Source organism: Pundamilia nyererei, unplaced genomic scaffold (assembly GCF_000239375.1).
Source record: "Pundamilia nyererei isolate P.nyererei 1_Seehausen unplaced genomic scaffold, PunNye1.0 scaffold00064, whole genome shotgun sequence".
Classification (NCBI taxonomy): Eukaryota; Metazoa; Chordata; class Actinopteri; order Cichliformes; family Cichlidae; genus Pundamilia; species Pundamilia nyererei.
In genome coordinates this window covers 3135411-3152596 of record NW_005187465.1, presented here as the reverse complement: position 1 = coordinate 3152596, position 17186 = coordinate 3135411, and the positions used below count along the sequence as shown (strand labels likewise).

Sequence of the window (17186 nt, the reverse complement as noted above, 5' to 3'; positions counted from 1 at the left end):
ACCTCGGTCCTTATTTGTGGTGCAGCTCATAATTTGTCTTGGTGATGTGTGTTTATTCTGTTGGCCTTGTGTGGGTGGCTTCTTGTCATGAATACCAGTAAAACAAAAATAAAACTACTGTCATGCACCATATTGAGCCAGACTGATTTGTCAGCACTGGGTTTGATGCCTGATTGAACACAATAGCAAAACTGAAAAAAAAAAAAAAGATGCATTAAAAAAACCTGACCTCAAGTATATTGATATCATCAACAGAATTATATTTTTCACCTTGTTAGTGTTTATAATACATTGCTCAGAGCTGTTTCTAATTAAATGTTTTGTTTTGCCAGTCTTGCTACAACTATTACTCAAGTGATGACATCAGCAAGGATTGTGACGGGATGGATGAGCAGTGCAGGCACGATTTAGTAGCATTCAGTCATTTAACTGAAATATTAACATTTCCATTAACTCACTTTTGTCAGCCACATTTATCATCTCTCTTTTCCCCTTGTGCAGGTGGTGTGCTGAAGGAGGCAACTTGATCTGCTGCGATTTCTGTAGCAATGCTTTCTGTAAGAAGTGCATTTTAAGAAATTTGGGAAGGAAGGAACTGTCGGGCATCTTGGAGAGCAAATGGTACTGCTATGTGTGTAGCCCAGAACCTCTTTTTGACCTGGTCATGGCTTGTGACAGTGTCCTTGAGAACATGGAACGTTTGTGGCAACAGCAGCGCAAGAGGAATCGAGTCGATCCGGGGAAATCTGAGATTTTCAACATTTTACCACACTCACCTCAAAACATTTCTCTGGATAAATGGGATCACACTGGTATGGATGGAAATGTGATGTTCAACTACAGCATGCTGCAGGTTTCCAAGGACATTACCAAAAAGGCCAAACATTTAGTGGACTCAACAAATACCTTAAACCAAACTTTTGTCAATTTCATTCATAGTGTGACACAAAACAAACCAACACCTGGTGTTCGCACTAGGTACCTGAAGTCATTTTTGGAAGTAGTTAAAGGCTTGAGAAAATCCCTAGCAGGACTGGAGGATAGCCTTAAGGAAGAATTCAGTGATTTGGATGTATCGAGCAATTGGGAAAAACTGCTTAGTGACCACTTTGATGGACTTGTAACAGAAGCAGAAATGGAGATAGACATACCTGATGACAGGTGCTTGAGTGACTTGCAGAAATTGGCAGCTGAACATTTAGAAGATAACGACTCTGACTCCAAGGGCTTTGCAGATGGGAGTCTACAAGACTGTCCGGGCAAGGAGATGGTTTCAGGTTCACATAAAGCCAGACAGAGAGCACAAAAGATTGGCCTGAAATCTACTGAAAGCGGCGTTGACATGACTAAAAAACTAGTAGTACAACTTACACCTGTAGCTATGGAGCAGGAGCCATCATCTGCGCCCCCCAAAACCGAGGAGGGAAAGAAAGATAAGAAGTCAAAGGAAAAACATGTATCAGAAGATGAAGAAACAAGTGGTAGCAAGATGAGCAATGACAACTCCAGTGCATCTCTGTATCTAGAAGAAGAACAGGGCAATAGACGTTCTCCTCGGGTGAAGACAACCCCTTTGCGCCGACCAAGTGATGTGAAAACCAAAACATCTCTCTCAGTAGGAGACAGTGACAGCGACTCTGACACTGAAGAGGCCCCCAACACGGTGCCTGCTAAAACAACTGAAGAGCAGAGTCTGAGCAGGACAAGAGACGACTCTGATTCAGATGAAGTCCCTGCTGCTCTGCTTGAGCGTGCAGCGATGACACAAAGTTCTGATGAACCCCGGAGTGATGAAGATGGTGGTAAAGCGTCGCCAAATAAAGTGGCGAAAAAATGTCTCTTCTGGCTTAATAAGAACACTCCAATCTCACCAGAGAATATTAGGCGGAAACGCAAGATACTGGATCGCACCCCTGAGGCCGACTCAACTAACAGAAGAGTCAAAGCTCGCGGTGAAAGTGGGACGGACTCCTCTAGCGACGAGCAAGACTCGCAAAAGAAAATAAAACACTTAAATACGCTGAGGTCAATAGGGAAGCCTCATCTTGTCAAGAGAGGAGAGGAGGGTGTGGCTAGAAAGCGGAGTAGGATACAAGGTGAGGACGCTAAGACTAAATCTCGTCAGGAAGCAATGGATTCATCGACCTCATCAAGTGAAGAAGAACATGACGATGACTCTGGGAGCGATGGAAGTGATCAGAAGATGAAGCCAATCACAGAAGATGTGGCCTTATTAGGAGCAGCTGCATTCCACCAATCGTCAGGTGAGTTTTACAGGTGTCTAGATCCATTGTGCAAAAGTCTTGAGCCACCCCTTAATTCTTCATATTTTACTTCCAACAAGTAAGACTGCAATAATTCTTCAGGCTTGTTGAAGGTCATTGGCTGCCTTTGCACTTTTTCATTTTTAGCCCAGTCCTTGTACCTGGCCAGAGCTACTTACCACTGATCTATGAATCATTTAAGCTTAAAAAAGTCAACTAACCAGTCACATAACAGAGAACTTAGCAAAGAACCAATTTTAAATTGTATCTTTAGGCACTTTGTTAGTAGCAGCTTGTTCCCATTTCTTTTGCACAAAAAATGCCAAAGTTAACACAGTTTGGCAGGCATAAAATAGTATTTTCGCACCAACAAAGTGATGCCCAAAGAGCTATTGAGCAAGAACAATGTATCTCAACATGGCATCCAGCATGTCAGTAGAAAATTTGAGGAAACAGGGCAAGTGTAAGGACAGAACAAGAAGTGGCAGGCCTAAAATAAACTATCTACAGCAGATGAACAGTATCTGGGTCAAGAGATTAGGAAGCATGAAAAAAAACATCTAGTAAAGACCTGAAAAAGCACCAGTGACTGTCAAGAAGGAAGGGAAACTTTGAGAAATGGCCCTTTTAAAAACATGGTGGAAGCTCTTAATGGTGTGAAACTGCATTTTAGACAGTGGTGCTGCCAATGCAATAAAAGCATATCTGGATAGAAAAACACACAGTGGAACACTGTCAGTCATTGATTGGCCGCCCCAGAGAGAGGATTTCAAAATTGTTGAAGCAGTGTGAGATTATATTGATAGAGAAAAGAACAAAAGGCAGCCAACATCCAAAGATTTGTTTGAATGTCCTTTAAGAAGCCTGCAGAACTATTCCTGAAGATGGTGTTGAAGAATAAAAGTGGTCATTTGTTTTGCTTTTATATTGTGTCACCATGTATGTTTACATGTTTCAGTAAATTGTTTAACCTATTTTCCATTTTCATAGCAAAATATAAAGAAATAAGTGATGGCTCAAGAAGTTTTAACAGAACTTTGTGTCATTAGTGGTTCGTCATGAATCATGAAGTAAGAACTGTGACAAAAATAAATATGAATATTTTCTTTCAATGTCCACACAATCTAGCATTCATTAAACACTTTTTCTGGCAATATATATGTTTTCAAAACGTAGTAGCTTAATTTAATTTTGAAATTCATGTTTCTGATGTTTGTTCTTATAGGAGATGAGGAGCAGTCTGGGCCCTCATGGGCAGCAGAAGATGACGATGATCCAGAAAATAGGTACGGTTCAAAAAGCCCGGATGTAGAATTTGTAAAGCAAGTTAGGTGTAGAAGAAAAGCTGCAACTTCAAATCCTGACGTCTGCGCAAAGTCTAGCAACACCCATGTCATTAGGACTCAGTTACAGCCAATTCAAACACGACCCAAACGTAGCTGCAGTAGGGCCCCAGCGATCAAATACACATTCTAGAGATAAAATCGTGATGTGGTTTTTGTTATTGATAAGCAACGTAATCTGCTCGTCTTTGTTTAATTTTTTACATTTAGAAATACAAGAACATTTTAGTATTATTTCTTATATCATACCTGCGTATTCTCCCTGGGACACTTGGCTGATGTTAAGAGACCCACTTGAATGAAGGAGGTCAAAGTATACATTTGAACAGTGAAGCTTGTTTTGGCGTACAGCTTAACCTGAGCACCACGAGTACAGGTGTGGTTTCATTGTGAGTATACGTTTAAAGTGAGCTTCGATGTAATGTTCATTCTGTGTTTTTACAAACTACACAAAAACAACATGGAGTGGCACTGTTGACTGAAGTAAATGGAGTGTTGTTATTTTCCAGGTGAAGGATAAAGTTTGAAACCTGCCAGCAACATTATCTGCACATATTATGACTTTAAAAACAATATAATTTAATCAAAACCTTTTTCTGTTTTATATTACAAATGGGGAGCGATGCTTGCAGAGTTGCAAAACATGTTTAAAAATTTTATGCTTCACCTTTTTTTTTTTTTTTTTTTTGAATACCTGCTCCTAGCTTTAATGGTCACAGTTGTGGTGTGAGCATTCAATTGTGGGCTAGATTGCTAGATGGTAAAAAGATTGGTTTTTGAATAAACTGATCTGAGACAACGTACCTGGCTCTGTACATGTGTTTAGATTCAATTTATTCAGCTTTTGAATAATTTTAGGCCCAAAAGTTTGATGCGTGCAGTCCCTTTTTGTAATTTTTCTACAGCACAGGACCTGAACGTCACACACAAATGGGTTTTTATTTGACACCACAGAGTTGTTGCATTATAAAAGTGTTTACTTTATTGCTGCACTTTGAAAAAAGTGCCAAAGTGTAATTACCTTTATGGTATTGTGAGTGTCTGTAAGTCTCACGATTTGTTACATGGCTCCTCTCACAGTCCAACAAACAAAAAATGCAAACTTTTGTTAGTTTAGCAGCTCTCAAAACAGTTCTCAAAGTCTCCCACAGCCCTCACCTCAAAACAGTATCATGAGCTGAGGATACGCACCCAGCCTTCTAAACCAGCTATTGGGTTTTATGCAAGTTGTGGTAAGTTAACCACCAGCTGCAGTAGAAGTAATGTGCTTTTTTTTTCATTAACATGTTTGATAGTTAAGTGTTTGTTTGATGCACCTTCAAGGCTCTGGTGTTTACACTCAGCCATCACGATGTATAATCTAGTACAATCTAATTTGATAAAATACCTCTGTAATCTGGTATGTAGTCAGCCTTCTTTGAAAGTTTGGAGACTCCCAACAATTGTCTTTGAGCAAGTTTTTACTTCATCTCTGGAAACAAGTTGAAATCCTGCTGCACCGCTGACACCCACAGTCACAGCTAATGCACTTTGGAGCAGGCTTTGTGTCAGCCTGACACTCACTTGCTTTCCTGTGTGCTCATTCCAATGACTTAAGTCAAAGCGTGTCGACATGCAGGTATTACTTGCTTCAGTTTGTCAGGAGTCTCAAATAAAAGCTAGAAATCCAGTCAGTTCACTTGAGCTCTGAAAACTATTACATATTGGTAGGGAGTAGAAGCTGAGTTCGAAGAAGTTGAATACTTTGAGTATTACTTTTGTTTTCTGACTGAGATTATCTTACGTCTCACACTCATTTTCCACCTCTTTACCTCTGTTAATATCTTTCTGTCGAGCTTTCTGATACCAACCCTTTCCAATGGAAGTGAGTGAAATTTGATTACTGCTCTTGGAGGCTAAGCCCAGAGTAATAGCACAGCATTTGTGCAATACCATTGAAGTAGCTAAGATTTACCGTAAAGTGCAATCAGAGATGAATCCTAATCTCCTTTTTTCCCCTCTAATTTAACACCTCGCATCTAAATTTCTTCATTTGGCCTACTCTTCTCCCAAATGATGTACGTGCTATGCAGTGTTCTTTAGAAACACCTATGCTTTTTCTAGTGTTTTGGCCCACTTTCTATACACAGACTATACATTACTGCTGACCATTAAACGTAATGGCTGAAACTTGCAGCCGGTTAAATCCTGCTTAACAGGAGACCCAGCTTGTGCTTTTACTCACGTAAAGCAGATGAAAACATTTATTTCAGAACAGTGATTATAATTGGTGATCATTTCTACTTTATCTGAAATGAGAGTGGGCTGTGAAACAGTTGTTAGAGTGCAAAAAACAAGCAACCAAGTTTACACTGTGTCTTTATTGATGTGACTTGTTTGTTTTCTCATGTTTTTTTCAGGGCGGATTTTCTGACAGCACAGCAGTGAATGCAGTGCTGTTAGGCGACAGTCACTTAAATCTGGGATATTGTAGCCTCCTATCAACATGAATAGCATCACATGACGTCTGTGTGTAGTTGTAGTGCAACTTTATCATGGGGAAAATGGTCAGCAGAAATGTAAAGTTTACATTGTTTGTAGTTACTGGGCTAAAACGTAGCATGTGGCTGTGTTCATTTTCATTTCAGTGTCTTTGCGCTTTCTGCTGCGTCTTTCTTCTAACTTGAAACATATCAAATGAGATTCAAGACTCTCATCTGTTCCTGCTGCTGTCGTCTAACATTTCTGTACTGTGTGTACTTTAACAATAAGTTCTCACCGGACGTTGGATTTGGTATCAGTGAAAGTGGTGCTTATCCGATGTCCACTGACCTGGATTATGGCCTACTTGAAAACAGGGTCAACCCTGTGGGAGAAATGGCTGAAGTAGGATGCAGTAGACAAACCCGAGCCAGATACGACTCATGCAGTGTTGGGTCCACGTAAATGGAGTTTAAAGGGGTTATTTATTGTATATATTCTTCAAAACACCACATGGTATTAAAACAATGAACTTTTTACATGTTTTTTTTTTTTTTTTTACGTGAATTTTACTGCAGTTTGAATATACTTCAGCCATTTTTGAAATGTGATACCCCCTGGGGTAGGGAAAAAAAAAGTTAATGTTTCATTCTAAGTAAATCTTTATGTACAGTAATTTTCTGTTTTTGTGTCCCACGTGTAATTTGTCCCCCTTTTTCAAGAAAATTGGGAGAATCATGATTATATTGCCTTTTGGTCGCCTCGAAAGATTCTAGATCTTCAAATCAGAGCTGTCACAGTTTAAAGGATGAGCGGAATACATGAACATAATGTCATTTTTGCAAACATATGTCTGTCAGAGTCGAGCAAGGAAAAAAAAAAGAAGGGAAAAAGAAAGAAAAGTGTTACTCGCGATTTCCCAAGGGCGAACAAACTATTGAGAGTTTGAGACTATTGTTTTTGTGTGTCAAGAATCCTTGTTTGTCGTAATAAATTCTTACTCTTAAAAATGCCTCTGTCTCGTTTTTCTTTTGCTTTCTATACTAATGTTTTGAATATGTCTTTCAGTGTTGTGGCAGTTCTCTTTAATTGGTCTGTGAAGCAACTACAAGAGCTTCAAACTGGGCTCATCACTTAAAGACATAATGCGGATCCACTAGAAGCGACTCACCATATATAGCCGATTTCTTTTTAATGCCACCAGCTTTTGGAATATTGGCAGCTGAGCACTTAAATTATCATTTCTGTGTAATATAGCCCAAATATTACCATATTCTGTTGTAATGTGTAACAATAAGTGTAAAAATATCCAGCTGAAGACAATGAAACTGATCATGAAATGAACTTCAGGTGCCTTTTCCTTCTCTTCTACTTTTGAAAGAATCGCTAAGAAATTGCTATTGGCCCAAATTAAATCCAACTACTCCTCGGGTGATGATATCTCTTCAGATGAAGAAACACAGGAGGATGAATCTGATTCACTGAGTGACAAGGAGATCAAACGAGGCAATGACGGTAGTGGAACAGATGAAGATGGTAAGTTTTTTTCTTGGTATTACAAGTTTTAATCTTGTGCATTTCCTTATGAATAGATTTTCCAGATTTTATTTAACCAGTATCTCAGTTATGAGATTAATACAAAATTGCGAAGCTATCCCAGTGGCAGAGGGCTGTTATATCACTTGGGGTGGTTAAAGAGCATAAATAATAATAATGATAGAATATGTCTCTGATACAGGGGAAGACTTTACCGAAGATTCATCTGACTACTACTCTGATGGGCCCATCTCCAGGCACCACCTCCTCCGTCACAAACTTATCTTAGATGAGGGAACATCAAGTAACAAGGATGCACCAAAGAGCAAAGATGGAAAACGGGAGCGCAAAAGAGGAGCCAGGAAAGAAAATCAGAGCTGTAAGAATAACTTAGACAGTGATCAGATGGAACAGGAGATGAGTATCTCGTCTGACTTTGATTTCTGTGAAGCCAACAGTGAAAGTGAGGCCGACAGCGATGAGCTGGATGAAGATGCTGGGATGAGTGAGGAGCTGAGCGAGTCGGGTGACGAGGCTGGTGAAGACAAGCTCAAAAAGTATGTTTATTTCAACTTCCACTGATAAGAATCAGCGTTCAATTCAGTTAAATTTATACCGTGCCAATGCACAAATTGTAAAGACCTGAAAATAATATAAAGAAGAACGCAAAGGTTAGATTTGAGCAAGCAGCTTAGTAGTTTTAGATTTACTGGATAACCTGATCGGCACAATTTCTTTTTCTTTTTTTCCTTCTTTTTTTGAAAACATACTTTCTTATTTTTAACTCCAGAGCAAACACAAAGGTGAATGATGAGCTTCATGGTTACGAAAAGAAAACGCAAGTGGCTTACATTTTGTTGTCAGACTCCAGCAGTGAAAAGGTATCGAATTATCCTCTTTTATCTCTTTATGAATTTATGTGTTATTCTTCTTATCTCGGCCTGTTTATGTGTGATACCATAAACCTTGTCTAAAAAAACCCAAAACAGACAACTCTCGTGCCTGATTGACATACTGACTGTTGGATTGTTCTCTGGACAGACCGATCAAGAGGATGCACCTGAGGAGGCCCGCGAAAATAAAGTCACCCCGAAAGGACGCAAAAGGATTCGCAGAATAATTGAAGATGAAAACCTTCGTGCTGAGACTCAGGAAGCCCTGAGAGAGGAGGAGGAGAGATGCAAACGTTTGGCAAATAGGGAACAACAGATGGAAGACAGGAGAGAGGTACTGCGCTAAACTTCACCATAGCAATAGAAATCAGTGTTTAGAGCAGGAAATGCTGATAAGATGCCTTGTACCTGTAGATCAAGGACACCGAGCACAGCACATGCAACGCAGTGAAACTTTTTAGGACATATTTGTTTGTGTTGCAGATCATTGTCATAGAGGATGAGCTGTCTCAAGTGGCGTGTCCCGTCACAACCAAGCTGATCCTGGATCAGGATGAGGAGACCAAGAAGCCTCTCGTTCAGGTGCACAGGAACCTGGTCACAATATTGAAGCCTCACCAGGTGGACGGTTAGTTTCTGTCTTTTGTGTTTTGCTTTGCAATCATGTTGATGCTTAGGGCAGTTAGATTAATTATACATTTTTAATTTTGTGTTCATTAAGACTTTGTGTTTGAAATCCACGTCTCTCTGAAAACTTGTCTAATATGAGCTAATTGTATTTAGCTTGTTAAAATGTATTTAAAAACACCCCAAAAACCTAATCACAATGTCATTCCCCAAGGCGTCCAGTTTATTTGGGATAGTTGTTGTGAGTCTGTGAAGAAGGCCAACTCCACTCCTGGATCAGGCTGTGTACTGGCACACTGCATGGGCCTCGGAAAGACTCTGCAGGTAAAGACACACACACGTCCACCCTTGATATGCTAGTTGCACAGAATCACAAATCGCTCTCCCTGAACCAAAGATTATTTTCTGTCTGTGCTTTCATTTTTGATACAGCCCGGTCTTTTCAGAAAGTTGTGATACTGTGTGAAACGTCAGGAAAAGTAGATTGCATTTTTATTTATGTATTTGAACATTTATTTAGGTTCATTTACTGAACATATCGAATGCTGAAATTGAGTATTTGTTTTTTTGAAAATATAAAAATATCTGCTCATTTTATGCCTTGAGACAGTGAGATGTTTTTCTTTTCTTTTAGCAAATTGCTGTTTCCTATTTTTCTGAGCAGTTCTGTTGGGTCAATGGGTGACAGGCCTGGACTGTTTCGGGCTAGTTTAGCAGCCTGACTCTTTTTTGCTTTCAGTCATGATCTTGTAATAGATGTAGAATGTGGTTTGATGTCATCTTACTGAAATAAGTAAGAACTTCCCTGAAAAAGATTTCAAGTGGATGCCAGTAAATGTTGCTCTAAAACCTGTCTGTCTTGTTCAGCATTATGGTGACTTATGCATTCTATGTTCACTTTTACACCCCTATAGCATCACGAATGCTGACTTATGAATTGTGTACTGTTGACACACTGTGGGCTTTATGGTCCCTCTCTTCTTTAGCCTAGTGAATGCAGAGTCGTTGATTTCGGAAAACAGAAATGAAAGATGTGATCAGTCATACTACGGGGAAGTTTTTCACTTAATCTCAGTCTGTTTTAAATGAACTTGTCCATTAGAAGGGGACAGCACTTCTGGATGTGTCATATTCATAGTTGTCTCATTTGACAGGTGGTGACGTTCCTCCACACAGTGTTGCTGTCCACAGAACTGAAATTTAGAACTGCTTTGGTTGTGTGTCCGCTTAATACCATCCTCAACTGGGTCAGTGAGTTCAGGAAATGGCAAAACAACATGGGGGAAGATAAAGTCAAGGTAACCAAAGAAATTTAAAATTTAAAATTATATATATATAAAAAAACAAGGCCAGAAATCTTTGGTTTGCCTCATATGGTGTCAGCAACATGTCCTTATTGGTCACAGGTGATAGAACTGGCTACAATGAAGCATAACTTGGGTCGACTCAGAGCTCTGCAGAGGTGGCAGAGAGACGGAGGTGTGATGATAATGGGGTATGACATGTACCGCATCCTGTCATTAGACTGTAAAATCAACAACGACGAGTGGAAGGAGGAGTTTTATCGCACACTTGTGGATCCAGGTCCAGTGACTTTGTTATGGCATGCTACTATTAAAAGACTTTCTATTTTAGGTGTCGTGCCTTTGCTCATGGAATCTGATGTTGTTTTTCCTTTCAGGTCCCGACTTTGTGGTTTGTGACGAGGGGCACATCCTGCGTAATGATGGCTCTAATATCTCCAAAGCTATGAATGCCATCAAAACTCAAAGAAGAGTGGTGCTGACTGGCACGCCACTGCAGAACAACCTCGTTGAGTGTAAGTCTGCAGCACTAGGTCATCATAACTGTGGCCATGAAGTCCTAAAGTGATTACAGAGAAACATTGGGATTATAATTAGTTTAAATAAGTGCATGATGTTGAGAGTTACTCTCTCAAGTGTCCCCATTTAAACAGGATTTGCAGTAATTGTAGTCATCAAATTTTGTTTCCTTTATTTGTGTTCAGAAGCCAGTTGTGTAGTTTGGTTTCGATGCTTTTAACCTTTTTTTCTGACCAGGATACAAAGCTAGTTTGAGAGCTCTTAATTTGCTATGCTGCAAAGTGTCTGTTTGCTCTTCCACAGCCACTTCTTTCATTATGCAGCAGGTGTGACCTACTGCTAACATTCCTGAATGCTGTGGTTTGTTTGATTTATTTTGTTGCTCAGTACTATATCACACCTTTGAAATTCTGGTTGTAGTTCTGTTCGCTTCAGAACATCGACAACAGACATGAGAACATCCAGAATTTCCTGCCTTTGTAGATCTGTCTGGTGATGCCAAGCTACTGATTTTCTGCTTTGACTTATTTTATTTGTTTCATTTCGTTATGTGGATTCAAGTCAAAGTATAACATAGTGTTGGCACTACAAAAGTTCAGATCAGGCTTGATTTTTCCCTCTTTTTTCTGACCAATCAGGCCACTACATTTGGCAAAAAGTGTACTTGCTCAAAAACGTACCACGGTACTGAATATATTGGCATGATTTCTGAAATGATTTCTCTGCCTCCTCAAATGACCACTCCTGAAAGCGGTCGTCATACCAAACCATGAAATTCTCCCTGCTACTGCCTCGTCTTGAATACTGAACACACCCAGAATCTCTGTTTCTTCCTTTTCGTGTTTAGAAACATCAGGATCAGCTCATCATCGCTTGATGTTGACTCCTTTTTTCCATAGTGTGTTTTTAAGGACAAATCTTCTGCAAAATTGGGACACTTTTAGTGTTTATTTACGTTACGTGACAAATTTGCATCCAAAAAACTCTGAATTTTGATTTGTTTTTCACAATGTGCTCAGTTTTTAAAGGCTTTTAGCCCAATCTATTAGTTGTTTTGTTTAGAAATCTTTTTGCGAATACATATTTTGTTCCCAGACCACTGCATGGTCAATTTCATCAAGAAGAACCTTCTGGGCTCACTGGGCGAATTCAGGAACCGCTTCATCAACCCCATAGAGAACGGCCAGTGCGCTGACTCCACCCCGAAAGATGTCCGAATCATGAAGAAGCGAGCACATGTACTGCATTCAGTGCTAGGCGGATGCATACAGGTAAAAATAATAGAACATCTGAATGCTCTCTTCATTGCATTTATATTCCAGCTCACAATACTGTGTTTGTCTTTTCCTTAGAGAAGAGATTACTCGGAGCTTCGACAGTTTCTGCCTCCGAAGTATGAGTACGTGCTGGCAGTGAGGGTTTCCCCACTTCAGTATAATCTATACCGATACTACCTTGACCATTTCACAGGTGCGGATCTGTATTGTGCCCTAAAATAAACCTAAAATAGATGTCTTTTTTTTTTTTACTTGAAGAGTTTATAGATGGTTGTGCTTTTTCCCAGGTGTAAGCTCCTTACATAACAGCAAAAAGATGAGGCCTGGAGCAAACCTGTTCAAGGACTTTCAGGTCCTTGGCCGAATTTGGACTCATCCATGGTGCCTTCAGCTCAGCTACCTGAGCAAATCAAAAAAGGTAGAAAGATCTCCGTAACTGCATGTTGATTACTCATTAGTCTGAAATAACATGTTTTTCTTTTTCTTTTGCAAAGAAGAGTAAAGGTAAAGCAGCAGATCTGCCCAAGGATGCAGAGACCCCTATGACTGAGGCTGAGAGGTAAGACCTCTTCATTTGTTATTCATTAAAGCCTAAAGCACCCCTAAAACAATTCTGGTGGGTTATGGGAATACTAAAGACCTTTCCTTTAAGATGTATTCTCAAGCAGTGGTGGAACAAATACAGATTGTAGACCAACTGGCTATCCAAGGAAACGTGATGCATAAATCTAGATTGAAAAATGGATGTTGTGTAGACAGGAAGTGTATAAACTCTGGAAGTGTCACTAATAAATGTGATTGTGGAGTTTGTATAGAATATTTGTATACGCCATATAGATTTTGGTAGTCAAAGTACCCTAAGGCAATGTTTATGCAAAGTTTCATCAAGGTTAGTCCACTCGTCCAGGAAGAGATGTGGAGCATGCATACATATGCTACAATGGTTATGTTTATTTCTTCATTTTTAGCTGGTGTGAAGGAATGAAAGAGAACGAAGGACAAGAAGGGAATAACACTCACAACAGCACACCAATTATTGATGATGTCAAAGTTGTCTGTGCAGTGGAAGGTATAAAAGCTCCACATGCCACTAATACTCCAACAAATATAGCTTGTGAAATGTGCTACAGTTTTTCCCATTTTATGTCTTTAGCAGTAGAGAACGCACCCATCAGCTTGAAGCCTCCGAGTCCCGATGAGCGCTGGTACAAGGATCTTCTCTCTGAAAGAGATGCCAAAATCCTGGAGCACTCAGGGAAGATGGTGCTCTTGTTTGAGATCCTGAGAATGGCTGAAGAACTGGAGGATAAAGTGTATGTTTGTTTTCTGATATGAAGCAGATTTAAACAAGTGATCTGCCAGCGTCTAATGTCATAAATGCGTTTGTAGGATTGTGTTCAGTCAGTCACTGATCTCATTACACCTGATTGAGGATTTTCTTGCGGATTCTCACCGTGCCAGAGACCCATCAGCATTCAAAGGTAGTATTCTATTAATGGGAGAGGAAAAGAATGAGTTAAGAGGAAATGCCTGTTTATATTTTTATGCTTTTTTTTCTTCCTTGTGTTTAAATTTTAACAGCAGGCAGCTGGGTTAAAAATGTTGATTATTACCGCTTCGATGGTTCCACCAGTGCCACACTGAGGAAGAAGTGGGCAGATGAGTTTAACAATCCTGTAAATGTCCGGTAAAGAATGTCTCTCTCTGTCACATCTTTTATATGAACTACACTGATATAACAGAAGGTTCGGATTGAATTTGAATACTCTTTATTCTAGCGGCCGATTGTTCCTCATCTCAACAAAAGCCGGCTCACTTGGCATCAACCTGGTGGCTGCTAACAGGGTGATCATCTTTGATGCCTCATGGAATCCTTCATATGACATCCAGAGCATTTACAGAGTGTACCGCTTTGGTCAGCTGAAACAAGTGTTTGTGTACCGCTTCTTGGCCCAGGTAAGCTTGCTTTTTTATTTAGAAAATTGAGCTCCACTAAGTCTTGACCTTAAGTCAGTTGTGGCCTCTCTAGTAGTTTCGAAGAAACGGCACTGTTTAAAAGTCATATGTGCTTCTTTTCTACTGTGCCACTGTTGTATGTTCTGCACATGTTACATCAACAGATGAAATGTTTAAGATTGGTCACTAAATAGTCCTTTTCAAATTAAAACAACATCAGACGTAAACTGAAAAGCGATGCAAAAATTTATATGGACTAATTCTTGCAGCTGCAACTCTTTTATTTAGTTATTGTGATTGTTGTCATCTTCAGGGCACCATGGAGGAGAAAATCTACGATCGGCAGGTGACCAAGCAGTCGCTTTCCTTCCGAGTAGTAGATCAGCAGCAGATTGAGAGACACTTCACCTTTCATGAGCTGACTGAACTTTACACATTCGAGCCAGACCTGCTCAACGATCCAAACTCTAAGAAAAGCAAAAGACCGGCTTCTGTGTTGCCAATGGTAACGACAGTCTTAATTTTCAGTCTCAATCTTACAGTCTTAATCTTAGTCAAACACCACGCAGGTGTTTGACTAAGATTTTGCAGCACTAGATAACTTCTCGTATGTTTCTCAGGATACGGTTCTGGCACAGCTGTTAGAAGACTGCAAAGACCACATAGTGACTTACCATGAGCACGAATCCCTGCTGGACCATAAACAAGACGAGGAGCTCAGTGAGGCAGAACGGAAAGCTGCTTGGGATGAGTATGAAGCTGAGGTACAGGACTGCTCACTGCAAAGCACTGATTATCCCCACCTTTTACATCATATGCATATGAGTAAAACTGTCTGTCTTTACTCAGTCACACCCAGCCAGTGTTCCAGAGACCTCTCACCAAGATGATTTGGATTTAAAAACCAATGAGCAGCTATTGGTATAAATATGTCATTTTATCGCCTCACTGTTTAGTAACATTTGTGTTTTATATTATATATTAAGTAAAAATGTCTCTACAGGAACTGCTTAACAAAAGCAGAACAACTGTTTCAGTGACCTTCGCGGCACTGCAGAAAATGAGGATTCGCACTGTTGAGGAATACATGTTTCTAATGGTGAGTGACCCTCATATCCTGTGGCGATGGGCATTTTTTTAAGGAAAATAAAGTTCTTTAAATGTTGATTTATGTTAGTTTTAAAAAGTATTTAATTCACTTTAAAATTGAAACATATTTTGCAAAATCTTTTGCATAGCTGTACTTGTAAAAAAATTCATTCAGTGCCATGCTGGGCCTTTTATGAATGTCGGTCAGTTTTTGGCACTGTTTTGTGTCATTAATGTCAGTAAACACTTCTTTGTCCTCCAGCTCCGCAGTGTTTCTGATGTTGGATTGTGTTCTCTGGTCAATAATTTTATCTTGGCTGTTCATACGCTCTTGTGGCTTTGAGTCACTGAATAAATAGGATTTGCATTAACAAGATCAGCTAATCCTGGATCAACTTAAAACCAGCGTTTTCACAAGGCAGTGGCAGATAACAAAATTCAGACGACTCACAATGCAAACTTATGTAAGTTGAGTTCAAAATATTCTGTTACAGCGGCAGCAGTACGCCCAGTTGCCTGAGGCCGAGGTAAAGAGCAAAGCTGAGGTCTGGAGACAATACGATCTGAAGAAGCAGGAACATTTATATGCTTTTTATCGAGACGCTCTTGGACAGCAACAAACAGTAAGTAATTTGTACACCTGTGAGTGCACCTGTGTGTACGTACTATTGTACTAATATACATTTTTTCCATCATTCCCCTTCTTAGCTCACATTCAGAATACAAAGCATACTGAACAGTCGAAGAAATGATGCGACTCAGATGACTGTGAAGCAGCCTGGACAGACTTGAGCAAGAAAATTATCTTTGTAGGAGGAGAAAGTTGTAGTTTTTGTTTTATTACTTATTTCCTCCAGAAGATTGAATGTTTTACAAGAGTAGTTTGCACTGAGCTTCCAAAGTTGTTTAAACGTAAACAACAGGCCAGCGGTGTCACTTTGGTTTAGCACTTTTTCAGCCTTTTCACAGGAAACATTATCATGTAGTTGTTCAGTTGCTTGGCTGTTTCGCTGCTACCAAAAGCTAACTGGTGAACACTGGTATGTGCCTTAATCCTTGACCTGTTGATTAACTCTTCTAATATTTTTCTATATTAAATTAAAGTCATATAGTAGACACTTACTTTTTTCATGCTTTAAAGTGCACCTTTTATATTTTCCTTATCTCCTGTCACATGTTGATGGTATTGATCATTAAATATGACTTTTCAAATAACGAGGTCAGTGTTTGTACATCTAATCCAGGCTTCAGGCTACTTTGAATGTTCTGTGTCAAGAGGATTTTTTCCCCAACTATTTAATATGTATGACATAAGTGTTCCTATTAGGGTCAAACATATAAATCTTCTGTTTACAATGTAAGCTGAAAAAGAGCTAAAGGGTTTGTTTCAAAAGATGAATGTAAAATGATGGAACCAAGGCCCAGTATTGAACTTTGAATCATATAAAGCTGTACCAGATGGCTATGTTTTTGATCCCACAAGGGAAATTGTTCTAGATTTGTTGACAGTAGTAGATAGTCCATAGTCTAGTGGTTATACATTTGGCTAACAAGTGAAAGATCCCCTGTTCAGTCCCAGGAGACACAAATCCCTTTGGTGTTGTGTCAGGGTGTCCCATGTTTAAAAAAAAAAATCTGCCAAATCAAACAGACAGAAGAAGCTACTTGTATGGCACATAAAGGGTTGACCTGCCATAAAAAACAAAACAAATATATGGCTTACACTAATCTTTTTTTAATCTGTGTCTGCATTCTTGTGTAAAAAAGGTGAAGCTTGCAACACATTGTGGATGTGAGTGAGTGCCAAATTTCTGCATGGCATAAACCAACATAAGGTGTTCATGTTTCCCCTCCTGAGTGTCCTGCTAGGCACACGGCAGCTGTTCAGACACTGTCTGGTTTGCCTGAGAAGAGGACT

General features: G+C 39.6%; 1 protein-coding gene across 1 annotated transcript in view; it reads left to right on the top strand.

Annotated features, from left to right (window-relative positions):
* LOC102206383 (transcriptional regulator ATRX-like) overlaps positions 1-16483 on the top strand; it is a 21463-nt gene extending 4980 nt beyond the window's left edge. The window contains exons 8-35 of the mRNA XM_013911435.1: positions 333-400; positions 502-2264; positions 3490-3550; positions 7449-7603; positions 7806-7982; positions 8055-8160; positions 8394-8484; positions 8645-8830; positions 8980-9124; positions 9338-9447; positions 10278-10421; positions 10530-10707; positions 10805-10942; positions 12042-12217; positions 12299-12416; positions 12511-12641; positions 12718-12782; positions 13192-13292; positions 13377-13536; positions 13613-13704; positions 13805-13910; positions 14002-14179; positions 14493-14684; positions 14800-14943; positions 15029-15100; positions 15183-15278; positions 15763-15891; positions 15977-16483. Coding sequence (XP_013766889.1) covers positions 333-400; positions 502-2264; positions 3490-3550; positions 7449-7603; positions 7806-7982; positions 8055-8160; positions 8394-8484; positions 8645-8830; positions 8980-9124; positions 9338-9447; positions 10278-10421; positions 10530-10707; positions 10805-10942; positions 12042-12217; positions 12299-12416; positions 12511-12641; positions 12718-12782; positions 13192-13292; positions 13377-13536; positions 13613-13704; positions 13805-13910; positions 14002-14179; positions 14493-14684; positions 14800-14943; positions 15029-15100; positions 15183-15278; positions 15763-15891; positions 15977-16060 — 5166 coding nt within the window. The 3' untranslated portion in view covers positions 16061-16483. The remainder of the gene's footprint in view (positions 1-332; positions 401-501; positions 2265-3489; positions 3551-7448; positions 7604-7805; positions 7983-8054; positions 8161-8393; positions 8485-8644; positions 8831-8979; positions 9125-9337; positions 9448-10277; positions 10422-10529; positions 10708-10804; positions 10943-12041; positions 12218-12298; positions 12417-12510; positions 12642-12717; positions 12783-13191; positions 13293-13376; positions 13537-13612; positions 13705-13804; positions 13911-14001; positions 14180-14492; positions 14685-14799; positions 14944-15028; positions 15101-15182; positions 15279-15762; positions 15892-15976) is intronic.
* The last annotated feature ends 703 nt before the right edge of the window (positions 16484-17186 follow it).